The 26,515-nt window shown below is 47.3% G+C and overlaps 1 protein-coding gene and 1 pseudogene across 2 annotated transcripts in view; one reads left to right on the top strand and one right to left on the bottom strand.

The window, feature by feature from the left end:
* PPP6R2 (protein phosphatase 6 regulatory subunit 2) overlaps window positions 1-26,515 on the bottom strand; it is a 166,608-nt gene that overhangs the window by 36,768 nt on the left and 103,325 nt on the right. For both annotated transcript variants that reach the window (XM_075064097.1, XM_075064092.1), the window contains 6 exons: window positions 25,885-25,942; window positions 23,294-23,421; window positions 20,747-20,922; window positions 16,200-16,362; window positions 15,746-15,834; window positions 1,530-1,737 (listed from right to left, as the gene is read on the bottom strand). In XM_075064097.1, coding sequence (XP_074920198.1) covers window positions 1,530-1,737; window positions 15,746-15,834; window positions 16,200-16,362; window positions 20,747-20,922; window positions 23,294-23,421; window positions 25,885-25,942 — 822 coding nt within the window. The remainder of the gene's footprint in view (window positions 1-1,529; window positions 1,738-15,745; window positions 15,835-16,199; window positions 16,363-20,746; window positions 20,923-23,293; window positions 23,422-25,884; window positions 25,943-26,515) is intronic.
* On the top strand, window positions 3,501-4,241 carry LOC116818761 (translin pseudogene; annotated as a pseudogene).

Below are 26,515 nucleotides of genomic sequence, written 5' to 3'. Positions count from 1 at the left end.
CACGGAGGGGCAGAGGATGCTGAATGCTCCAAGGAGAGACCCAGGAGGTGAAGACATGTGAGCTTCTTGCCCTGAACAAGTCTGCTCCAAGGGAGAGGAGGCTCCCCAAAGTCCTGACTGGCTTAGTGGGGAGCAGTTCCAGAGCATCGCCCGGTGACTCCGTGACATCTGTACATGGAAATTTGTCCCATTTATCCAAGCAGCTCTCCTGAACCAAGCTGCTTGTCAGCAATGAAATTTTATGCATCAGATTTTTATTTCCAGTCTGCAGCACAAAAAGCAGCCTGGACTGACACAGAAATTCAAAAATTTTCAGATTATAAAAAACTCAACGTAGATTGGATTAACCAAAACCTGTCACTGATTTACTTTCTCCAGCAATTTTACTTTGTTTTACAGCCATGTTACTTCAGCACACCATTTTAGGAGCCTCCTTTCCTTATTCCCAGAATGTGTTCACTGGAGTAATAAGGTGTGTCAGGTACCTCGAACTGACCATCCCCAAAAGGCAATGAATCGTTATATTATATACACTGGGTGAATATCTGCTCCCAACAAGCTTTCCAAAATATTGGGTCCCCCAGTTAATTGGCTCATACTCTACAAGCAGGCGGGAGGAGAACAGGAAAGAAGAAAAATGGATCTTGTGTAAAATTTCAGAAAGTACCAATCTGCCCATTTTCAAAAGTGATTTGGGCACTTTGGAGCCTAAGTCACTTATCAACATTTTACACCCCCATGCTTGGTCTATTCTCCTTTTAAGAACTGTGAACTTGTGAACTGTACCCTCTCACCTGAGGTGTCTTGTGGTAAAACCTTATGGAGGATGTTTGTTTCAGAGCTCTTACAAAGATGCTGTCCATAAGTTACCATAAGCCTTGGGACTTGTAATGTCTAATTCTGGGGGTCTGTGCTTCTTACAACTTAGGAGTGAATTTCCAAAAATGAGGAAATAACAATAACTTGAGCCATTTCAACCCCTCACCACCAGAAGTTCTGTGGGATGCCGATCTCAATGCTGATCTGTAACACCATGTGTTATTCATGACACGCTAGCAGATTTCACTCTTGACTTGCATCCCCCACTACTATTCCATTCTTACATCTCAAGTGAGCCGATATTGCCAATTATGTGGTAGTTTTGCAATATGATTCAGTGGCTAGGAAGACCCACATTTTCACTTGTGAACTGAGACGGCATTTGTGCAACAGTAATATATACTTTATCAGCACCCAGCACCCCAGAAGGCCAGAGAGCACCTTAACAAAACTGCGTACAGTCAACATTCAGAACCCAGGTCTCAGAAAATAAAAAGCCGGTGCATTAATCCTTAGTGCCGTGATGCTCCCATGCATTTACATTTTTATCTTGTTTTCATGAACAGGCCTTGCATCCCATGAGTGATTTACACTTGATTTTAAATAAGAGGTGAGTTGCCAATTGTCTTATGCCATATTTGGATTCAGACTACACTTTACAAAACCCTAGTGGCCATATCTACCCCATCCCCAGCTGATTTCTTTCACACCTGGTGAACACAGCCTTCTCATTCTTAGCATCCATGGTGAGTTTGATGGTTTCCTGGCCTGAGCCTGTACTGATGGTTTCTGTGACGATATCAGCTTTATCCTCCTCTTCCTCACTGTCTGAGCCTCCAGATGAGCTGCTGTCTGAAGCCACCAGAGGTGCCTTCCTTGCCACACAGACATTCCAAACACAGGGTGAGGCAGCATTGACTGCAAATAAAGAGTAAATAATTCACATGAAAAAAAATGAACAGAAACACAGGAAGAACTGCTAAAACTCTCAAATATATCCCAAATACTTTCAGTAAAACAGAATGGTTACTTACCCTACAGCAGCTGTGATTCTTTGAAATGTTGTCAGTACAGATCCCACCATAGGTAGGTATGTGCCTCACGTATGTGAGGTGTTTTGTTTTATTTTTAATTATAGCATCCATTGGGGCTGCACACAGACCCTGTGCCTCCTTGTGCCCGTGCAAGGACATAAAGGGTAAAGCAGCCACGACCCTCCTTCGGGTCCCTCGATTCAAAACCCATGTAGCTGAGGTCTCCCAAAGCAGGGATGGAGGATGAGTTGTGGGATTCACACTGACATCAGCATCTCAAAGAAATACAGTGTCTGTAAAGTAAGTAACCGTTCTCTCTTCAAGTATGCATCTCTGTGGAACTCTTTGGTGACTGGTAAGCGGTATCACCTAGGAATTGTGGCAATGAGGAGTTACAGCTGCACCAGTGATGCAGAGATTGTAGTACTGCTCTCTTGAACATGGCATCTGCTCTAGCAATTAAGTCCAATGCATTATGCTTGACAAAAGTCAGTGGGCACATTTGTGAAGCAAACAGAGGATGTTATTGGAGCTTTGGTGGAATAAACCTGATGTTCAGTAGGAGAGGTACACCAGCTAGCTACACTGTGTTAACCATTTTGATACCCTCTGTGAGGAGCTGACTTGACCATTAGAATATCCAGCTGCCACTCTAGATACAAAGGGAGATAGTGTAAATGATTTGATCCTGTCAATGTAACACAGCATAGTCCTGGATACATCTAGTGTGTGTCATTTCCTTCCTCCATGTGCCAAGTGTGGTACTGGGAAGAAAACAGGCAGGATGAATGACGGATTTAGATGAAATTCTGAGACAGCCCTAGGAATAAACTTCGGGTGCAGCTACAGCACCACCATGACGCTATGAAAGGTTGTACTGAGGGTGGGGGAAGGATTCGGCCAGAAGTGTCTGAAGCTCAGTCACTCTCCTGGCCAGAGTAACAGAGACTGCGTTCAGAGCAAGGTGATGCAGGGCACAGGCTGACAGAGGTTCAAATGGAGGCTTCATGAGTCACAGGACTAAACTGAGGTCTCAGGAGAGAGAGGTTCTCTGACTTTGGACAAATGCATAATGACCCTTTGAGAAACTTTGATATCATGGAGTGAGAGAACACCAACCCTGACCAGACAGATGGCAAACTGTAATCACCACAAAATGGACCTTAATAGAGCTAACCGACAATCTGGCCAGTCTAAACTGCAGTAAGTAGCTGATGATATGTAGTACCGAGGGAGCTGGACTGAGTTCAGACTATGTTGGGCAGCCCATTTTGAAAAACCTTTTTCATTGATATGAATGTGTGTTCTTCTGGTACATATTTTCCTGCTCTATATTACGATTTCCTGGACCTGCAGGAAGCAGACTCTGTCCATTGTACTCAACCAGCCAGCAGCCAGTATCTGACCATGACGTTATGAGAACAGGTCTGGACAAGGTGGGAGCTGAATGAAAGGCCGGATACATATTTGCAGCAGGCCATCAGCCAAAACAGTCTTGGCCAATATGAAGTCACAACAACAGCTGGAAAGTCCCTGAGCAGCGGTTGCGGTCCTGGCTGGGAGCGGGAGAGGTGTGTCACAGGCAGCAGTGGAAGAGTCCTAGCCCCCGGGCAGTGGCTTCCCGTGTGCCCGGCCTAGCAGCACACTATGTCAGTCAGTGAGATGTTCATCACCTTGCAGGGGGGTCCTCACCGCAGACCAGAACATCCGAGAGGAGATCAGGAAAGTGGTTCAGACCCTGGAACAGACAGCTTGGGAGATCTTAACGCTGCTGCAGAGGGTTCACCAGGGAACTGGATTTCAGGACTTACCAAAGAAGCGTCAGAAGGCCCGAGAAAACTTTGGTGCAGTCAAAACACAGCTGGCATCTCTGAAGACCAAGATTCCAGCTGATCAGTGCTACAGACTTCACGAACACTGGAGGCTTGTGATACAGCGCTTGGTGTTTCTGGCAGCATTTGTTGTCTACTTGGAGTCAGACACATTCATGACTCAAGAAGCGGTTAAAGAAATACTTGGAATTGAGCCTGATCGAGATAGAGGTTTTCACCTGGTCAATGAAGACTAACTCTCTGGGATTCTGATTCTTGCCAATGAGTTGTCTAGGCTGGGAGCGAACAGTGTCACCGCAGGTGACTATTCTTGTCCTCTTCGCAACTCCACCTTCATTAACTAGCTGGATTCTGGCTTCCGTCTCCTCAATCTGAAAAATGACTCCCTGAGGAAGCACTGCGACAGCTTGAAGTATGACATCAAGAAAACTGAGGAAGTGTTTTATGACTTGTCAATCCGAGGACTCAATAAGAAGGCAGCGAGTGATGCTGGGGGAGAGAAATAGAAGCTGCTGTTCTACCAGCACCATGGATTACCTCAGATGGTTGCCAGTGAGGGAGGTGTGTTAGCAAACCCTACCGTAGTTTAGAAGAACCACAAGCTGAAAAGTGCTCTCTAGTTTCTCTTGATTTTGGAAGCCTCCCTGGGACTCAGGGAAGTCAGTGGAAAGGCATATGAGAATACTTGGGATTAATGCAGAAAGAAAGTGTCCCATAACAACCTCAGATTCATGCTTACTTTGGAACAAAATTTCTGGCACTTGGCATTGATGACAACAGCAAACATGTCAACCACTGGCTTTTCCCAACACAGAAACATCGCTGCTATGATGGATTTCCACAGATCAATTGTTAGCTTAGAAAATCCACCATGTTGTTACTGACACCCAGCAGGTGAAGAGCATGACAGTTCTCGAGGGCTGAGAGTCACCTTGTTATCCCCTTGCCTCTAGCGAGAGGGAGTCTTTCTTGTGGTAGCAGGGTGTCAGCACTCAAGTACTCTTCTCCAGACTTATGCCAGCCCTAATTTTGCCTTATAGACTCATAGACTTTAAGGTCAGAAGGGACTATTATGATCTTCTAGTCTGACCACCTGCACAATACAGAATCTCATCCACCCACTCCTGTAACAAACCCCTATGTTTGAGCTACTGAAGTCCTCAACTTGTGGGTTAAAGACTTCAAGGTACAGAGAATCCTCTGCCAATCTTCCCTGGTGGAAAATTCCTTCCTGACCGAAATATGGTGATCAGCTAAACCCTGAGCATGTGGGCAAGACTCACCAGCCAGACACCCAGGAAAGAATTCTCTGTAGTACCTGAGATCCAACCCCATCTAACATCCCATCACAGGCCATTGGGCATATTTACCGCTAATAGTCAAAGATCAATTAATTGCCAAAATTAGGCTATCCTATCATACCATCCATTCCACAAACTTATCAAACAGTCTTGAAGCCAGATATGTCTTTTGCCTCCCTATTCCAGAACTTCACTCCTCGGATGGTTAGAAACCTTCCTCTAATTTCAAGTCTAAACTTCCTGATGACCAGTTTATATCCATTTGTTCTTCTGTCCACTTGGTACTGAGCTTAAATAATTCCTCTCCCTCCCTGGTATTTATCCCTCTGATATATTTAGGGAGAGCAATCTATCTCCCCTCAGTCTTTTTTTGGTTAGGCTAAACAAGCCAAGCTCTTTCAGTCTCCTTTCCTAAGATAAGTTTTCCATTCCTCAGATCATCCTAACAGCCCTTCTCTGTACCTGTTCCAGTTTGAATTCATCCTTCTTAAACATGGGAGACTAGAACTGCACACAATATTCCAGATGAGGTCTCACCAGTGCTTTGTAGAATGGTACTAACACCACCTTATCTCTACTGGAAATATGAGTCTATGAGCCTATGCTCTTGTTGGACCAGAACTGACCAGGACTCCTCGAACTCCATCATCTGTGATGGGATAAGAAATGATTTTTTTGAGTTCACTAGCAGGCTCAGCTAAGGGAACAGAGAGGATGAACTTTTAGGTGCATGGTAGCCTCTTACTGGGTTATGACCCGATCAGCCCATTGTCCAAGAAGGGGAAGACATGAATGCCCATATTCTTCTGATATGTGCTGCTGCTACCACTACTAAGCATTTGGCAAGACTGTCAGCACCAACAGTCCAAATGGCAGTACCTTGTACCTTTGCCCAAACAGGTCTAACTTCTTATAATCTTTAGGAGGGCCTTTAATGGACTGTGGATTTCTCTTGCGCTGCAGAGAAGACCAAGAACCCTAGGTTTGGGCAGGTATAAAAGTATTCAAAACTTCTGGTGACACCTGATCCCTTTTCTCTGCACACCTAGAGGTGCGAAGAAGAAGAGCTGAGGTCTGCCAGAGTCTTTTGGCTGGTTGTAGGATACCTTCATTACCAGGGAGAGTAATTCTGGCCAGCGTCATTATGATGATACCCAGGATACCAAAGAGCTTTTGAGACTTAATCACAGAATATCAGGGTTGGAAGGGACCTCAGGAGGTCATCTAGTCCAACCCCCTGCTCAAAGCAGGACCAATCCCCAGACTGATTTTTACCCTAGTTCCCTAAATGGTCCCCTCAAGGACTGAACTCACAACCCTGGGTTTTGCAGGCCAATGCTCAAACCACTGAGCTATCCCTCCCCCTTGTAGAAACAGTCTTATGTCCAGGATCTCCACAGTTCAGGGAAGGAGGTCCTGGAAGTCATCTAATGCTGGTGTAGGTGCTGGTGTTACTGCCTCATCCAGCAATGAGGAGGATTCCTTGGTGGGACATGGGGATTGTTGTTGTCCCTCTATTGTCTCCTGTTCCAGTGGTGGCCTAGCCAGAAAAGCCGTTGGGAAACATGATTATCTTTCTCTAGACGTGCAGGAAGGAGAGCTGCTGCTCCTCAGCATGTGGAAACACAGCCCCCAGTAAGACTAATATGGCCAAAGTGGCCTACTGTATGGATACTGACCAAAGTGGGGCTGGCTGGCACAGCGTCACTCCCATGCCAGTTGGGGCAGCGCCCTGAAGGGGAGCTCTTTAATACAGTCCTTATGGCCATTCCCCAATGATGGAGAGAGAAATCTCTGCTCAGTGCTGGAGAGAAGGAACATGTTAGCAATGATAAGGAGGAATCTCTCTCCTTAATTGAAAGGCAGTGCTAAGGAATGGCATGCTGCCAGCCACCTCTTTGGTAGGAGGAACGTCTCCAGGAGTGATGTGGACACTTGAAGTCCTTGCTCAGTTCCGTCATGGGGATCACTACTGGCATCCAGGCCAGGCCTCCTGCTCTGCCCATCTGCTCAGGGGCTTGCTTTTGGAGTGGTGTCCTATATCTTCCCTCCAGAAGCCTCCCTCGGCCTTGGAGCTGTGCTGATGCTCAGACCTGCTATGCAATCTAGTGTCCTGTTCCGAGCAAGCACAGGTGCCAGCTTTTCTACCTGAGCTGGGGCAGTCAATAGAGGAGCCGGAGTTGTAAGCACCAGAACTACTGGTGCAAAGGTGCTTGGCATCATGGATGTCAACACTGAGGTCTTACACACTGGAGATTTCACTGAGGAGGAGGTGGTCAGCCTCAGATGCGCTGACTATGCTGGTGTCTTTTTACTCTTTTTCCACTGCCCTATCTCAGAACGTGAAGAGTGTTTTACAGTGTCCGATACTGGTTTATCCAGCCTCGCTCTGGCTGTAACCATTTATCGTTAGGTCCAAAGTGACCTGCACAGATTGCTCAAATAGATGCCACTTCAGCCATGTGTCCCTGGACAGAAAAAGACTCACATAAAAAGCACTTATCCAGGATGTGGCAGTCTCTTAGTTAGAAATGGTATCAGCTCTTTCCGTCTTTCATGAAATCAGTCCATTGCAGGAAGGTAGGGTTTGAACCCCGAGAGCTTGGACTTCACCGTGAGACATGGAGCTTGGCACAAAGTGCCTTGTCCCACTGTACAGGGGAGCTGTCTATCAATTTTATTTTTTTTTGAAGGAACATCTTTCAGAGAAAACCAGTGTGAAGACAGAATTTTTCACTAACTGGGTGGAAAGAACTGAACAGAGTAGCAGCCAGGCACAAGTGGTAAGAGGGAATTAAGGGAGGGTTGCAGCCACTCCACCCTTTATTGCCCTCTCATGGGAACATGAGGAGCATAGGGTGCTTGCATGGCCCTCACTAACACTGCTATTCAAAAGAATCCAGTCTCACGCACATGCACTTGGGCTCCACAGTGACCCATACTCAAAAAAGAGACCTATGATAGGAGGATTACAAAGATTGTGCTTCCACACAGCTAGAAGTATGGATGGGAATAAGCTGCACTGGAAATCTACCCTGATTTTCATAGGTACCTTTAATAACCTTAATGTTCTGAACTGTGACAAGATTGGGGCAAATTTGTGTCTCTACTATGGATTCTCAGAACCCTGTTTTGATCTAAGATGGATGAAGGTTCTTAATTTGATGTTCTGACATTTATTAATGTCTTGAGGTTTGTTTTATATCAGTAAGATCAGTTTGAGGACCTGAAAACCAAAGCACCAAGGCGGATTTTCTAGGTTAACAGGAGAATCAAGCTCTAAACTACACTGAGTGAAGCACAAAAAATTCAGAGGTTTAAACACCCCCCGCCTTTTTTTTGGTCAAGAAATTAGACAGAAAAATCTCACTGTATATCCAGTACTTTCTGGCTGTGGCTCATCAGAAATACAACAAGGATAACTTCTCTTGCTGGATTTTGGCATTTCTACTTCTGGTATCATCATGCAACACAAAGGAGTGTGAATTTATTTTCAAAAAGTTAAACCAAAATTTCCAACCTTTCAGCTTCAGTTCTGGGAGAAGCTCCAGATTGATTCTCTAATCTAACCTCAAAGACATCAACATTAGTGCTTTGGTCTCTTCTGTCATTACTTTCATTGTCTCTCTTCTATTGGAATCCAGATTCCAAAGATCACTTTTTGTGGTATTACAGTTTTTAGTAACTGATTTTATAAAGGAACACTTGGAAAGAAACAGGAAGGAAAAGATGGTTACTCATCTTTGTAACTGTTGTTCTTCGAGATATGTTGCTCATATCCATTCCAGTTAGGTGTGCGCATGCCGCGTGCACGTTCATCGGAAGATTTTTACCCTAGTAACCCCTGGTGGGTCGGCTGGGTTGCCCCCTGGAGTGGCGCCGCCATGGCGGCGGAATATACCCTGTGACCAACCGCTCTCAGTTACTCTTGCGTACTCCGCCTGGGAAGGAGCGGGTTTTGGAGGTATGAGACACATCTCGCCAGAACACAGTTACAAAGAGTGAGTAATCGTCTCTTCTCTCGAGCACAAATACTCTACCCATTCGCTCAGGTGATTCCCAAGCCTATCTTAGGTGTGCGTCGGACGTGAGATGTCGCAGAGTGTATACTCGGTGCAGGTGTGTCACTCTGACTCTGAACCGGATAGTGAAGAAGCTGTGATGAAAGGAAGTTCTTATGTTTTACTCACTGAATACCTGTGTTGTGCCTCATGTGTCCCATTGGCAGTTCTTAAGTATCTGCAGAGCAAAGGCCAGTTGACCTAAATCCTGACCCTCGCTCTACCTGCAACCATGATGCCTGGGCCCCCCGCTTGCAAAGTGCCAACTGAAGTGTTGTGAGCAAAGAATCGACCTCGGCCAGTCCTGAGCAGAGAGGGGGCTGGAGGATTGTCATGTGTGCTGAGCGGAGATTGTGGGTCTGGCTCACTGCTCCCCAAAACGGACACCCGCGTGAGGGTTCTGGCTGCTTGTATCCTACAAGCTCTTTAGACGTGTCTGTCATCTAAATAAACCTTGTTTACTGGCTGGCTGAGGTCAACGTCTGACTGCAAAGTGGGGTGCAGACCTGTGGCTTCCCCAGAACCCCGTGGGTTGCTCGCTGGGAACGCACGGAGGGGCAAGGGATGCTGAATGCTCCAAGGAGAGACCCAGGAGTGAAGACCTGTGAGCCTTCTTGCCCTGAAACAAGTTGCTCAAGGGAAAGGAGGCTCCCCAAAGTCTTCGACTGGCTTTCTGGGGAGCTGTTCCAGAGGGATCGCCCGGTGATCTGTCACAAGAAAGCAAGTGCTATTGCTCAAGGACCAGGTAGCTGCGCGACATATCTCGTGGATGGGCACGTGAGCCAGGAAAGCAGCAGATGAGGCTTGAGCCCTGGTAGAGTGTGCAGTGAGGTGGCTCGACAGAATGTGAGCCAAGTCGTAACAGGTGCAAATGCACGATGTCACCCAGGATGAAATCCTCTGTGAGGAAACGGGAAGGCCCTTCATACGCTCTGCCACCACGACGAAAAGTTGGGGAGTTTTGCAGAAGGGCTTTGTCCGCTTGATATAAAAAGCGAGCGCTCTATGGACGTCTAGGGAGTGCAGCTGTTGTTCCCTGCGCGATGAACATGGCTTCGGGAAGAAGACCGGAAGGAAAATCTCCTGGTTAACATGGAAAGCCGACACCACTTTGGAGAGAAAGGCCAGGTGTGGACGCAACTGCACCTTGTCCTTGTGGAAGACACTGTATGGAGGGTCCGCCACGAAAGCCCGGAGTTCAGAAACCCGTCTTGCCGATGTGATGGCTACAAGGAAAGCAGTTTTCCAGGACAGGTAGAGAAGAGAGCAAGTCGCTAATGGCTCGAATGGGGCCGACATAAGTCTGGTAAGAACCAGGTTGAGGTCCCAGGTTGGGGTAGGGCAGCATACCTGGGGGTAAAGGCGCTCCAAGCCCTTGAGGTATCAAGATACCACAGGATGAGATAAAACACGGAGCGGCCATTCTCTCCTGGGTGAAAGGTAGAGATGGCCGACAAGTGCACCCTCAAAGATGATATCGCTAAGCCCTGTTGTTTAAGGGACCAGAGGTAGTCCAAGATGGTAGGGATGGGGGCCTCAGTGGGAAGAACATTGTGCTCTGCACACCAGCATGTGAAACACTTCCACTTGGCCAGATACATTGCTCTAGTAGAAGGTTTTCTGCTTCCCAGGAGAACTTGTTGCACTGGGGCAAAGCAACGCAACTCAGACTGGGTCAACCACTCAGGAGCCATGCCGTGAGATGGAGGGACTGCAGGTCTGGGTGATGCAGTTTGCCATGGTCCTGAGTTATCAGGTCCATGTGCAGAGGTAGTGGGATAGGGTCGGCTACTGACAGGTCTAGCAACATGGTGTACCAGTGCTGCCTGGGCCACACTGGAGCGATCATGATCAAGCGGGCTCTGTCTCTGCATACTTTCAGTAGGACCTTGTGTACGAGAGGGAACGGTGGAAAGGCATATAGCAGGTGCGTCATCCACAGTATGAGGAAAGCATCCGCTATTGAACCCTGTGAGAGGCCTTGAAAGGAACAGAACTTCTGCCATTTCCTGTTCTCGCGGGAAGCAAAGAGGTCTACACGGGGAAATCCCCACTTCCGGAAGACCGAAAGAGTAACGTCCGGGCGAAGCAACCACTCGTGGGAAAGGAAGGATCTGCTGAGGCGATCCGCCAGAGTGTTCCAAACCCCTGGAAGAAAGGACGCTATGAGGTCTATAGAGTGGGCTACACAAAAGTCCCAGAGTTGTAAAGCCTCCTGGCAAAGGGTCGAGGACCTTGTCCCACCCTGTTTGTTTATATAGTACAAGGCTGTTGTTTTGTCAGTGAATATCGACACACAACGGCCCTGCAAGTGCTGTTGGAATGCCTGTCAAGCAAGGCGGACTGCTCTCAGCTCCCAGACATTGATGTGCAAGGCCAGTTCCTGAGATGACCGAAGGCCTTGAGTGCGTAGATGCCCGAGGTGAGCACCCCAGCCGAGAAATGATGCGTCCGTCGTCAGGGATGCAGAGGGCTGGGGCCGATGGAACGGCAGCCCTGCACACATCAGGGATGGGGTCAGCCACCATTCGAAGGAGCCTAGGATGCTCGGGGGAATGGTGACAATCATGCCTATGGCATCCCTGCCTGGTCAGTACACTGAGTTGAGCCACAATTGAAGGGGGCGGAGGCGCAGTCTGCCGTATTTCATCACAAATGTGCAGGCTGCCATGTGACCCAGGAAACCGAGGCAAATGCGAACGGAAGTCAACGGAGCAGCTTGCAGACTCTGGATGACGGCCACCATTGCCTGGAACCGGGGCAGCGGTAAGCAGGCCCTGGCGAGGTTGGAGTCCAGGGTGGCGTCAATGAAGTCTATCCTCTGAGTGGGAGTCAGAGTGGATTTTTCTGCATTGATCATTAGGCCTAGATGTAGGAAAAGGTCCTTGACAATGCCGAAGTGATGGGTCTCTTGAGCCTCGGAAGTCCCTCGGATAAGCCAGTCGTCTAGATACGGAAAAACATGTACCCGATGATGGCAGAGGTGGGCGGCGACTACAGTCATACATTTTGTAAATACTCTTGGGGCTGTAGAGAGCCCGAACGGTAGGACCATGAACTGAAAATGTTGGCGGTTGACTACGAACTGGAGGAACCTCCTGTGAGGTGGGTAGATGGCTTAGTGAAAATACGCATCTTTCATGTCAAGGGCGGCATACCAGTCTCCAGGATCCAGGGATGGGATGATGGTCCCCAGGGATACCATATGGAACTTCAACTTTACCATGTATCTGTTGAGTTCCCGCAGGTCCAGGATAGGTCTGAGACCCTCTTTTGCCTTGGGGATTAGGAAGTAACGGGAGTAAAACCCCTTGCCCCATTTGTGTTCCGGTGCCTCCTCTATTGCTCCTTTGGCGAGGAGCGTTTGCACCTCCTGAAGGAGGAGTTGCTCGTGAGAGGGGTCCCTGAAGAGGGACGAGGAAGGGCAGTGGAAGGTGGGGCATGAAATAAATTGGAGGTGGTACCCAAATTCCAGCGTGCGTAAGACCCAGCAATCTGACATTAGCCAGGACCATGCAGGGAGGAAAAAGGAGAGGCGGTTGGAGAAAGGAGGGAACGGATCATTTGACGATACCGGTATGACGCCCTCGGGCACACCTTCAAAAGGAGGGTTTCGGCCCTGTGGAAGGTTTGGAGGGACCTTGGTTCTGGCCCCCTTGATTGCCTGACTACCTCCGGCAACCGGTTCTACCCCACCTTCTAGCAAAGTCCTGTCTCTGTCTGGGCTGAGGGTAAGAGCCATGCGCCTGGGGGCGGAACGGCCTGCACTGAGTCACTGGCGTATGCATGCCCAGCGAGCGCATGATGACCCTGTTGTCTTTTAGGCTTTGCAGCCTAGGGTCTGTCTTCTCTGAAAATAGGCCTTGCCCTTCAAAGGGGAGGTCCTGGATTGTATGTTGGAGCTCCGGGGGAAGGCCTGAGATTTGCAGCCATGATATACGCTTCAGTCACTCTGGAGGCTACGGTCCTGGCTGCAGAGTCCACCGCATCCAGGGAAGCCTGGAGGGAAGTTCTAGTCACCTTTTTTCCCTCATCCAGGATGGCCGCAAATTACTGACAGGAGTCCTGCGGGAGCAACTCCTTGAATTTGTCTGCCGCCGCCCAGGTATTGTAATTATAGCGGCTAAGGAGGGCTTGTTGATTAGCCATACGGAGTTGGAGCGCCCCTGCGGAATATACTTTGCGTCCCAGTAAGTCCATGCGCCTCGCGTCTTTTGATTTCGGGGCTGGGGCCTGCTGGCCATGGCGTTACCTCTCGTTGACCGACGGGACAACTAGGGAGCAAGGAGGGGGATGGACATATAAATATTCGTAGTCCTTGGAGGGCACCATATATTTATGTTCCACTCCCCAAGAAGCAGGTGGGACAGAGGCCGGAGACTGCTAGATTGTGTTGGCATTTGCCTGGATTGTCCGTATAAAGGGTAGGGCCACTCTCGTGGGGGCATCTGATGTTAAGATGTCCACCCTGGGTTCTCCACCTCCGGGACCTCCTCAATTTGCAAGTTCATATTCTGTGCAACACGCCTGAGGAGGTCCTGGTGGGCCCTTACGTCAATCGGTGGGGGGCCTACCGATGACGTTCCAGCTATCGCCTCGTCAGGGGAGAAGGATGAGGAGAGGCCCAGGACAAGCGGGTCAGTCGAGGGCTCCTCTGGGTGCACAGCCTCTGTCTCCCTCGGGATGTGGGAGTCCTGTGGCCGGGTCGACACTCCCTCCAAAACAGAAGGAGGAGGGCGGCTAATGGTGGCCTCTGGCACCCGGTGCTGTGATGTGGCCGAGCGCGATGGGCCTGGATGCGCCCCTTGGGCCTGATGGCATGCCCAAGGTGTCCAGAAAGCCCACTGTTGAGGTCCGTGATCCTGAGCCTGGGGCTCGTGGAATAATGCAGCAGGCACATCAGCGTCTCTGTCCTGGGCATACGCACTGTCCGCCTGGGAAGACACGGACGGATGCCAGGACGGTCAGGGAGGAGCTGAGGGACCGTGGTAAGTGTCCCTCTGTCTCACTGTTGGTGATCTCCTCGGCACCGGGGATCGGTACCTGGAGTCATACCGGTGCCGAGAGCTAGACTGGGACCTGCGACCACCATGGTGCTGGGAGGTCGACTTGGATCTCGAACATCGGGGACGGAACGGCTGCGAGAGTCGCGGTGCCGGGAGCTGGAACGGTACCGAGAGTACCAGGTCGGATGTCGATCTGTGCCGCGAGTACGACCGGTACCGGATAGGCGAGTGATGCCGGGACTGCGAGCGGTGTCGGGACCGTGACCGTCCATGAGATCGTGAACAGCGCCGGGACCTGGATCGTGATCGGTGCCGGTCTGCCGTGCCAACAGAAGGAGGTCTCAATATAGCCGGTTTGCCTCTGGAGTGTAGTACTCGCACCGACGGTTGAGGCAGGACAGACTCCGTCATGGCTATAAGGTCCCTGGCTGCGGAGAATGTCTCCAGTGTAGAGGGGACCGTAAGCTCAACTACAGGCCTCGGCGGGGAGCTCTCAAGGACCAGACTCGACAGCCCTTGTGGGACCGGAGTCGACGGTACTGCAGCAGTCAGTGCGACGGCAGGTGTAGGTGCCGGGCGGTCCGAATGATGCTGCATCTGTGGTGTCAAGGACACAGAGATAGTGGAGGGCTTCGACCTCTTCCGCTTCGGGGAGAGAGATCGGTGCCGAGCAGGTCCCTGTGCCGGAGATGGCCCGTGCCGCAGCATCTTGGCAGTGCCGGGACGGTCCAGTGCCGGGGGAGCGCTGCTAGCAGAGTGCTCAGTGCTCGGTGCCGAGGACGGAGGGTTCAAAGCTGCCTCCATGAGGAGATTCTTTAAGCGAAAGTCTCTTTCTTTCTTTGTCCTCAGTTTAAATGCCTTGCAAATACGGCACTTATCGGTAATGTGCAATTCCCCAAGGCACTTTAGACACGAGTCGTGGGGATCGCTTGTGGGCATTGGCTTATGACAGGCCGAGCACGGTTTAAACCCCAGTGAACCGGGCATGGGCCCCAGCACCGGGTGCGGGGAAGGGGCTAATGCCCAAACCCCGCTGAACTATATACACTAACTATACAAGAACTATTAAACTAAGTATAACTATAGATGAAACCAACTATATACAACAAGATAGCGAAGAACAAGGAATAGCTAGGGGAGTGGAGGACAGCTGAGCTGCGCTCCACTGTCCCAACGACCGACACGGGTGGTAAGAAGGAACTGAGGAGCGGTCGGCTCGGCAGGAGTACATATCCGCCGCCATGGCGGCGCCACTCCAGGGGCGACCCAGCTGACCCACCGGGGGTAGCTACGGTAAAAATCTTCCGACGAACATGCATGTGGCGAGCGCACACCTAACTGCAATGGATATGAGCAATCGCTTGAAGAAGAATTTGCTGCTACAGCACAGTGCTTACAATGTGTAAATGTGGGGCCTCTGCAATTTAACCATAATCATATAAACGTGCAAGTTACTACTTCATTACTGATGAGAGTGTAACCCATGCAAAGTAGCAGCATTTCTTACTGTTTCATTAGGGGGCTGAACCACATTTATGAGCTCTAATATGTCTGAGTGGATCTATCAAGTAACATCTGTGAGGAAGCACTGGACAGGAATTTTGCCCCACAAAATTGGGATGTTAGGCAATACTCAAAATGGTTACAGATGCAAATGAATCCTTCACATTTCATAATATTATTGCCACTTACAGTTCTTGTCTTGACCCTGCTTGGGGTTTCCCTCTGAGTCACTGCTTTCTGTATCCACAGGAGAACTACATCTGGGACCTGATTCTGAGCTAGAAAAGAAAAGACCCGAGAATGAACCACAGCTGTTCCATCCTGATATAGGCTACTTAGAAATAACTCCTAAAAAAGAAGTTATTACAAGCAACCCTAATAACTTACAGTATAGTCAGAGCCGTGCAACAGTGACAATACATACACAGTATCATTATAGTATGAGATATGGATACCACTGATTTCAATCAGTGTAAACACAGAGGTGAGAGTATTGATCCAGAATCCACACAGACACTATTTAGAGAAAAGAAAAGAGAGATTACAGCACAGACTCCTAGCCAGTTACTCCATACAACCACACGCCAAACATTCTTTCACACAGAATTTGTGAAGAAGTTATTGGCATTTATACTTCATTTACCAACAAAAAGGTTGAAAGTCTGTAAATTTTGCCCATCCTTTCTCCTCAGGAGTGGCTGTCTCTGGTGCTGCTGAATCCCATACACTTGATCCAACATCCATGGCAACACAGGGTGCCGGGGGTTTTGAATTCACAGGCTCAAACACGGCTGTCCACCCAGATCCTGAGGATACAAAGATAAACAGGAGTTGCTAAGATTTTGTACAATCTTATGCCTTTACAAAAAAAGTCAAAGGGGGGAGGGGGGGAATTCCCAGAGGTAAAAACAAAAATTGTGCAGAGGGAATCCTTATGGGAATCTATAGGAGGACTGTAGGTGAATCTCATGTTGTTGAAAGAAATCAGGCCATTTACCGTTTTATCTGAAAATTGGTTTCTTTGACAAACATTGTAACCCCACAGTAGGGGAGCACTTATTAAGAAAGATGGCTTTATACAGTCCTGTAACTGCAATGCACTGGTTGCAGGCTAACCATGTGCTACAGGCAAGATCTGGGCAAGTTTCTATCTATCTAGGTACTGTGATGGGGTAAGGCCAGATGGCTACAGTAAAGTACTGAGAAACAGGTATGTTGGCCCCAGGCTAAACAAATCCCTAGTACCCTGGTAACCAAATGGCAAGTTGCTCAGGTAATCAAGGCACCTGGAGCATAAGATCTTTCTAGAAGGACAGGATAGTATTAATTAAACCACCTGCAGCCATAAGGCAGGCTAAGTCACAGGCACCTGGGTTAAAAGGATAACTCCATCAGCGGAGCAGGGAGAAGAAGGGTAGATGTACAAGAGGAGGTGAGAGGTGTACTGCTGGTAGGATTGAGGAAGAAGAAGCGTTATCAGAGTACACAGGAGGACGGTCCGGTTGGTGAGGCATAAAGAAGGTGTTTGGAGGAGGCCTTGGGGAAGTGCCAGGGAGTCTGTGCTGTCATGCAGCCTGTATACGGGCACTAGACGCTGTGATCCACAGGGCCTGGGCTGGACCCAGTAATATAGGCGGGGGGTTCCCCAACTCCAACTCGGATCAGACATAGAAGCTGACCGTGTCGCACAAAAGGGGAAGATCAATGAGGTGAACAAATCCGCCAATAAGCGCAGGACCCACCAAGGTAGAGGAGGAACTTTGTCACAGTACTTAGTGGCCCTTATCACCATCCTATGCTGAGCCTGGCGATACACTATGCGTTAAAACCGATTAGCAACGCGTGTAAATCTGATTTCACAACCTGCACCCGTACCATACAAAGAAGCCCTTTATATCGTATAAAGGGCCTTTAAACCGGTTTCTGTACTCCCCGCGACGAGAGGAGCAGCCTAAAATCGGTATTGCCATGTCAGATTAGGGTTAGTAAAATCGACAGTATTGCCTCCGGGCAAGTACCTACAGTGCACCATGTGACGCGTCTGGAAAGGCAATCTGAACTTGGATCACTGGTCAGGTAGACAGGAAAAAGCCCGCAAACTTTTGAATTTAATTCCTGCTGCCCAAGCGTGGCGCGATCAGCACGGGTGCGATGCAGTCCCAAATCCAAAAAGAGCTCCAGCATGGACCGTACGGAAGATACTGGATCTGATCGCTGTATGGAGGACAAATCTGTTCATCAGAGCTCTGTCCAGAAGATGAAATACCAAAGCATTGAAAAAAATCTCAGGCTATGATAGACAGAGGCACAGCACAGTGCTTGTGCCAAGCGTAACGGAAAGCCAAAGAAGCAAATGGACGCTCATGGGAGAGAGGGGGAGGAGGGAGGAGGAGGGAGGGGTTACCGAAGCTACCCAGCTATCCCCACAGTCCCCGCATCTCCAAAAAGCTTTGCATCTTGGCTGAGCTCCCAATCCTGAAGGTCAAAAAACATTCCCGTGTGTTTCAGGGTAATGTCCGTCAATGTACAACCTTCAACACCGAAAAGAAAAGAAGAAAAAACATTTCTCTGCTTTTTCAATTCACTAGTGCGACTCAAGCTGCGATAGCGGGGCGATGAACACGACCTCCGGAGAGCATCATTGTACGTGCCTGCATCATCAGCCAGTGATGGCTCCGGCGGCCGCCGTGAGGTGGCCGGGGCGCCTGGTAAAAATGGGAATGACGTCCCGGTCATGCCTAGCAAGACGGACACGAACGGCTGGTAAGCCGTCCTCATCAGGCAACTGCAGGCTGAGCGCTCTATCAGCCCTGCTTTCAAGTCTAAGAGAAAGGTTCATGGTACTGCCGGACTATCATAGAGCTGAGGCGGCCTCTCCCCCTTTATCTCACAAAAGTCAGGTGTTCCTATTCCTGCATTCTTCATTATTCATTCACACAAATGGGGGGAACTAACCGCCATGAGTCGTCAGGAAAGGGGGAGAGGAAAGCAATGGTGGGGTTGTTGCAGGGGCACTCCTAGAAATGCATCCGCATCATCATTCTGCGGGATATCTTGGCTCTGAAACGGAGCGGCTTGCTCCCTGTTCTCTAGACACTTACCCCATATGCTATGGACAGGACGACCTATTTTTTGGACAAAACATAAAGAGGAAAAGACCTGGGGAGTCATTCTCATTTTTGTCCATGCGCCCCTGACCGACCTCAGCGAGGCCAGCCAGGAGCACCTATGACAACAGCAGACGGTACAGAAGGACTGATAACTGTCATCTCATTGCCAATTTACAATGGCATGGCAGACAGTGCAATAGGGATGGTACCCGTCTGCTACCTTGCAAAGGCAAACGAACGCTGCTGTGTAGCACTGCAGTACCGCATCTGTCAGCAGCATCCAGTACACATACGGTGACAGTGAAAAAAGGCTAAATAGGCTCCATGGTTGCCATGCTATGGTGTCTGCCAGGGCAATCCAGGGAAAAAGGGCGCGAAATGATTGTCTGCCATTGCTTTCACGGAGGAAGGACTGAGTGATGACATTTACTCAATCACTAGCAACACTGTTTTTGCATTGGGATCTCAACCCAGAATTCCAATGGGTGGGGGAGACTGCAGGAACTATGGGATAGCTACGGGATAGCTACCCACAGTGCAACACTCCGAAAATCGACGCTAGCCTCGGTACATGGACGCACACCGCCAAATTAATGTGCTTAGTGTGGCCGCGTGCACTCGACTTTACACAATCTGTTTTACTAAACCAGTTTATGTAAAACAGGAATAATCCCGTAGTGTAGACATATCCTCAATGTGTCAATCATTAATGGAATTTATCCTCTCAATGTCCCTACGAGGTAGGGAAGTGCTATTTTCCCCATTTTTACAGGGGGGAACTGATGTACAGGGTAGATTATCCAAGATCATACAGGTGGTCAAATAATAGAGTCAGGGATTAAATCCAAATCTTCTGAGTCCCAGTCCACTGCCTTATCTACTAGAACATCCTTCTAGCTCCTCAGTTTCAGACATACAGTTCTAACAGTGATTTGCTTCCTGACCTGCAATACAGTACCTCTCTTAATACAATGTGTATTGTGCCAAATCAATCAGCTGTTGAGGAGCATGCATAAATTAGGAGGTGATCCACCAAACCTATATTCACTCATTAATTGTACCAATATCTGACCTTAGTTTCTAGACAAAGACAATTGCACCAATTACACTGTCCACAGAAAGTGCCTGTAGTATAAATATTCGTAATTTAATTGGCCTGGATGTAGATGTCTCTCTGATGATGACCTGAAAATATCTGTGTTTCTGTAACACAAACAGTAGGTAATGGCAGTGGAAATATTTTGTTTTTTACAGGAGCAGACTTGCACAATGCTATCGGTTCTTCTGTAGCAACACCGCTTGAAAAAAATAACATTTCTGTCTGCAAATGTTGTAGTCTAGTCACAAGAAACACTGAAGATTAATATAACAAAGTAGTTTGCAAAAAAAGTCTCTCCCTTTATTTCATTTGATTTACTTTGAGCAACTGACAGTGCAGTGTGTATAGTCAGTTTCACTCTTGTTTATTGTCAGTTGCACTTCCTGTCTCAAGCACTACATGATGACATCATTCACTTGTGTTGCTCTGGGCCAAGTTCATGTGTGTACACTCCTTCCCAGGCCCCGGAAGACTGGGTTTACAACAGCAAAATTGAAACTGAAACAACAACAGGCAGTTCTTCACATAAAGAAAAAGAGGGGGGGGAAGGAAGATTGGGCCTGAATATATTCAGTTTTGCTCTCCATAAAACTCTTAAAAATATCCTGGGGATCAGCACCTTAGTCCTCTCACTTAATATCTTCTTCGCTGATTTTTAAGAAAAATTGACACAGTTATAGTAATTATACCCTGATTGAGTCCAGGAGAGTAACTGACACTGCACACTGCAATCTTGCAGAGCTCTAGCTCTCTGCACCTGCAGGATCCAATCTCACCAACATTTTTAAGGCAGGAATACACAGATGCAAATTCACAATAGGCATTTTACTTCCCAGATGCCGAGGCTACATTACTGAGTCACCTCAGTAGTCATGTGGCTTGCAGGTGGCTATACATATATCCAAGTGGTAGATCTCCGGGAAAGACTGCCTGAGACATGTTTCTGGAGACTTAATTAAGATGGTATGTTGAACTTTTTACCTTCAGCAGAGTCAGAGTCTTTCTGCTCAGAAGGATTATTCTTGTTGGTGTTCTCGGTGACAGGTGTTGTTTGTTCTTCTGTTTCCTCCTCTTCTTCTGAGTCCACACTGCCATCACGATCCCCATTCTCTAGATCACTTTTTGAGGAACTCTCTGAGGTCTGAGATACTCCAAACCTAAATCGTAGAAATTAGAGTTAGAAAAACCTATTAGGCCATGTAGTCCATCCCGTACCTGCTAGTTCCATCAGGAGGGGGAAAAAAGGGGCAATGCGGATGCTTCTTTAAAGTGTGTCTTTTAATGCTTTCATCAATGCAGCGTTTGATATCCTAAATGACACGGCGTCCTACAGGAGATATTCCTCAGCTTAATAAATGTCCTTCATGAATTTCGGCCTAACATTCAGCCTAAATTTTCTGTTTTGTAGTTTCTTCCCATAATTTCCCATTTATATTCCAGTAAACCCCTATAGAATCCCTCCCTCTTGCGTTTACCAACTAAATCTGTTAGTCTTAAAGGTGCCACCGGACTCCTCATTGGTCCTGAGTTTACTACACCCTTCAGAAGGGTTTACTACACCCTTCTCCCTGAGCCATCACTAAAGAAAGCTATACAAACAATTCTGAATCATTTCTCATAAGTCAATGATTATTATTCACAGCAGTATCACAGGTATGCACAGCACTTTACAGGCACATCCAAAAACAGTCTTTCCCTAAGGAGCATCCACTTTAAACTAACCATAACAAAAAAGGCAAGAGACCGAAGTACAGTACTGGGTGGGAAGGAAAGAGGAAGACGACGACAGAATTCAAGGGAAGGTAGATTTGTCATGGAGATCATAGCATACATTGTACAGTTTGATTAATAGATTTCTTTTTAATTACAACTGAAGTCACTAAATTATTCTTTCATAGTTTCTCCACTTGTAAAATGGAGGTAGGAGGGCTAAATTAGCTAATGTACGCATTGCACCCTGAGGATATAAAAACTATGAATGCAATCAATCTTCCATATTCTAATTTACACATACAAGCATTTTCAAGATAACTGAGTCTGAATAAAAAAAATCAATTTTCGTGTGATCACTAAAAGTCTGACTTATCTAATCAAATGAGAATTTATTGCACCCACAATTTTCATTCCTACTAGCAGTAGCTACATATTTCTGACCATTCAACCTTGTACACAGAAAAGAGACAGAATGCCTAATTCAATTAATATAGGTCCATCTTCGGTGGCACAAGACTACTTTCTTCACTTAAGATTTTTGGGAAAAGGAGAGTTGGATAGGAGGGAGTATACTTGTTATATATAAACAAAAATTACACAGGACAGTAAACAAATCTTTCCGCTTTTATACACATCAAATGGAAACTGACCAAAACACAGTGATTTTACTCAATTACATTTTCCATACTGCAACGACTGAAAAGGTGGGATGAGTGATCAGTCCAGAACAACAAAAAAGAAGCATCAGAACGGAAGGATAAGCAAAGGATAAACAAAATTGACATTACAAATGATCTTTAATTAAAAAAAAAAGATTTGATCTGGAAGTTGTCCCCTTCCACATGCAAAAAGTTAAAGTTCTCGAACCAGCTGGTGTCACAGTTTGCAGCACTGACTTTAACTGCAGGGCTGATTCTCACTGGCACCAAGAACGGTCATACCCATCCCATTAGGATTTATTAATTCGCAGCTGATAAAAGTGCTGGAATTGACTGCCCTGGAGACTGCATAGGCAGCAGCAGGGCAAGCTTCCCCACGCAACCCCTCTACAGTACCTAACCCCTGTCCTAGAAGAATCATTTCTAGGCCAGGGAAGTGAGTTCAATCTCAACTGAGATTGAGAATGAGAACAGCAGGCAAGTTAGTGTCACCTGGCTTGGTGGCTTGTGAGATGCAAATAACTATCCATTAGCAACTGGACTGAGAATATTACTACATTTCACACAATTCAATTTCAGCCTCTCGGTTGTTTCTGTTGTCCAATTTGTCCACATCTAGAAGAATTTTTTATTAAATAATAAATCTAAGGGATGAATCGCAAATTCATTACAATACCAGCTACACAACATGTAAAGGCCCTAATTCTCATCAAAAACTAATTTTTCTTGTTTTCACAATTTTAAAAAGAACCCTATATCTCCTCCCTTATTAAACAAATTAATTGCTGTTCTCTCTACCTTTTCCTCTGGAACAAGACAGGGACTTTACACTCAGTTTCTGGAAGGTGAGAAAAGGAATGGCTTCTTAAAAAATTCTTCAAATAAAGGCAGTTTCTCTCCTCCACACTTGGTTGTGTATCCTAGTGTTTCCCTCATTATTACATGCCCTCAAGCCTGGCCTCATTTGTACATGATAGGTGTCTTGCTCTAAGTTTAAGACAAGCAATAATCTCTTTACAGGAGCAGCTCATATAAAGCCATTCTGTTTTATACAAGCAACAGGCTCCAAAGCACATATTTATGAGGAATAATGAACTGGAATATACAACCTGACGGTATTCAGAGAAAAAAGACAGACGATTTGCTTTCACCTTACCGTGTTCTTGATTTGACTTGGGTTGCATAGGTTATTTCCTTCTCCTCCCAGATATCTTCCTCCTCCTCTTTATCATCAAATTGTTGGATCCGTTCATTGCAGCAGGCCTCAAAGAGGGATGCATTTGGCTAAAACAAATTTCAACAGAAATCAGTTTCTGCAGATTCCTGGGGGCAGAAGCAACAAGAATGCTGGTGCAAAGCAGAGTTCACAAAGCACACTGTCTATATACATCTAGTCCCCGGAAGGCATACATACACTTTTCACTTTACTTTCACCCAGGATAAGGAAAAGGCAGTATACATAAGTGGAAAGGCCAAGAGTCAGAAAGAGGTCTGGTAAGCCTGGAGGCAGGAAACCAAGAAGATATCAAATAAGAAATAAGGCTGTCACAGCCTGGCTTGCTTCTGAAATAAAAGGTATCTCTGCTTGCTGCTTCATAGTCATCCTGTCATACAAATCGCTCCACTTCACCCACTGTGGCAGGGAGGCTTCTCTGCTATGGGGGGTTGTCTCAGAGATATTTCAGACAAAGTACCATATATTCTCGTTCATAAGCGGAATTTTTTTAGTAAAAAAGGGAAGCATCAGAGAAGGGGGTTGGCTTATGAACAAGTATAGAGAGGGAGAGGTGGGACAGCCTCTCCCCCCAATAGAGGGAGCAAGGAGAGGCAGCACAGCCAGCAGAGGCAGAAGGGAAGAGGCTGGGCCAGAGTTACACCGCTTCTGGCCACACTGCTCTCCCCTTAGCCTCCGAAGCAGCTGCAGCTCTGGAGCTGGCAGCCTGCAGCCCTGCCGCTCAGCCCCCGCCCCCCAGAGCAGGCTGTGGCCGAGCCGCCCAGCCCGCCAGAGCACATTGTGGCCGTGCCGCCCAGCCCAGCCCGTTGGAACATGCTGTGGCCGCACTGCCCAGTCTGGTCTGCCAGACCAGGCTGCGACCGCACTGCCTGCCTGCTGGAACAGCTCCAGCCAGGCCAGAGGTATCCTACCCTGGTCCTCCCCAGATAAGGTGGGAAGGGATGGGATGGGGAAAGTGTGGGGATCTCAGGCTAGGGGTGGGGTCATGTGGGGGGTGGTCACAGGGGTTACTCCTCTGACTCCGTTTCTCCGCCCAAAAAACTTCCCCACCAGTTGCTGTCCCAGCCCATCAGTGTAAGCAGCTGGCATGCTGGGACATTTTGTTTATTTAGGTTTACCTCCATGCCTGCAGATGCTCGAGGTAAACAAACCATCTCGGCCTGCCAGCAGCTTATCCTGATGGCCCAGAAGTCAAAGTTTGCCGACCCCTGAATTACAGGGTCGACTTATGAACGGGTCATAAAAATTTTCCATTTTTACTTATCCATCTGGGGGGTTGGGGTGAGAGGGTGTCGGCTTATAAACAAACCGGCTTATGATTGAGTATATACAGTAAATCATTCACTCACAAATTTTCCAGTTCGGAATTTTGAGAATAAAGAGATGATATCATGGATACAGTCCACTCCACATAGACAAATGAACTTCCCACAGCATAGTCTCGGCGTTTAGGCTAAATTTCAACTGAGTAATTACATTCCTCCTAGTTAAAGCACCCTGTAATTCTAACTGGTGTGCTATTCCTGAACTCTTGCTCTGTCCAACATATAGCAATTTCCAACCCAGCAGTGGCTGCATTTCAGTGGCTGGTGAAGTCACATATTTCTGAACATATACAATCTGTGATGAATTTGCCAAGTTTGTTGAGTACTTTGGGGATCTTTGGATAAAAGGTTCTAAGTATGTGTCAGTTATGAGATGATGTACTGTCATAAGCAAGGGCTGCAGTTAAATTTCACTACCAAAAATCCTCTCTCTAGTTAGGAGAGCACAGCTAAGCATATTAAATGCTATCTGGGGCTGCAAGTTTTAGTTTGCAGTTTCAAGCAAAATGCAATGAATTTTTGCATCTCAGAAATGTTGCCAGAGGAGTGGAGAGAGAAAAGGGGAGAAGGAACTAATTTTTCACTGAGCAGTGTAAGGGAAGTTGTTAAAAGCAGCAGTTTTAAGACTAAGGAAATCAAATGCCCTCAGTTCTGAATGGAACAGGGTTTGTCAGGAAACAGGTGTAGGGGACTCTTGGCTTGCACCATCATCCAGCTCCCACAACGGGTGCTGGCTCAGGACAGTATGGTGGAGAGACAAAGGATGCGGTGGCAATACTCAGATCTGTAAGGAACCAATTTTCTAATATTTTTATTCACCAACTTCTAATCCTATTCAACAGACAGAATGGGTGGCAGAGAGAGACAATGGGCAACAGCAGGTTCACAGGGTATTTACTAGCAAAGATAGAAGCACACCATCCAGCTCCAGTGGCTGCTTCTGTAATGGAGTCTTAGAGCTAGACGATGCAACAGCAGATTGAAAGAGTAAGAGAATTATACAGTAAGGTGATTTCAGTGTCCTGATTCCCTTGCTTGGAGATAGGCACTGAGGCATCTTTTTCTTTACTACATAAATAAAAAACAGCATCCCCTTTCTTCAAGATGCAAATGGCTGCATCTGATTCAAGCATGGACTGACCTGCCGGAGTCAGTCCTGTTCAATAAATATCCAGAAACCCCACTTACACTGTCATCATCCGCATCTATGTTGAAGTTTATCTCTGCAATCCTGTCAAAAGGTGCACTGCAAAGAGAAATCTGCATAAGGGCTTGGAGCAACAGGGTACAAAGACAGCTAAACATATAAAGACACTTTGCAACCCAATTTCTCTGCTGTTCTCTGAACACTCACTGCTGTATTATTCAACCCAATGATTTCTTTACTCTAGTCCTTGAGGGAAAAAAATAATGTAACCTTGCATTTCTGCTTCTCTACAGATATCATTTGTAGGATAAACACTCCTAGATCTTGTTCAGCTCCTCAGAATGAGACCAGTGGGACTATCCTAGCTCATAAGCTATTTTGACCGTATAGAGCAATGTAGTGGGACAGAAAATAAACCAAACCCCTACTGGCTGTCACGTTCCAACTCCTGCAGAGTACAAATGCTGCCTGCAAACGTCTGTCAGTTCCTTCAACTGAGTCAGAGACAGAGACAAAGCTCTCAAAGATAAAGCCAATTCCAGCCGATCACAAACCTCTAAGAGCTTCTCATATAATCATGTTCTGTCCTTCCTGATCACTTATGTAGCTGCTCCAAGTCCCTAGTGGACAATGATGCAAATCACAAAAATCATCGAATAGCTCACACTGGCA

Source organism: Chelonoidis abingdonii, chromosome 1 (assembly GCF_003597395.2).
Source record: "Chelonoidis abingdonii isolate Lonesome George chromosome 1, CheloAbing_2.0, whole genome shotgun sequence".
In the NCBI taxonomy this organism is placed as follows: domain Eukaryota; kingdom Metazoa; phylum Chordata; order Testudines; family Testudinidae; genus Chelonoidis; species Chelonoidis abingdonii.
This window is presented reverse-complemented; position numbering and strand designations above follow the sequence as displayed.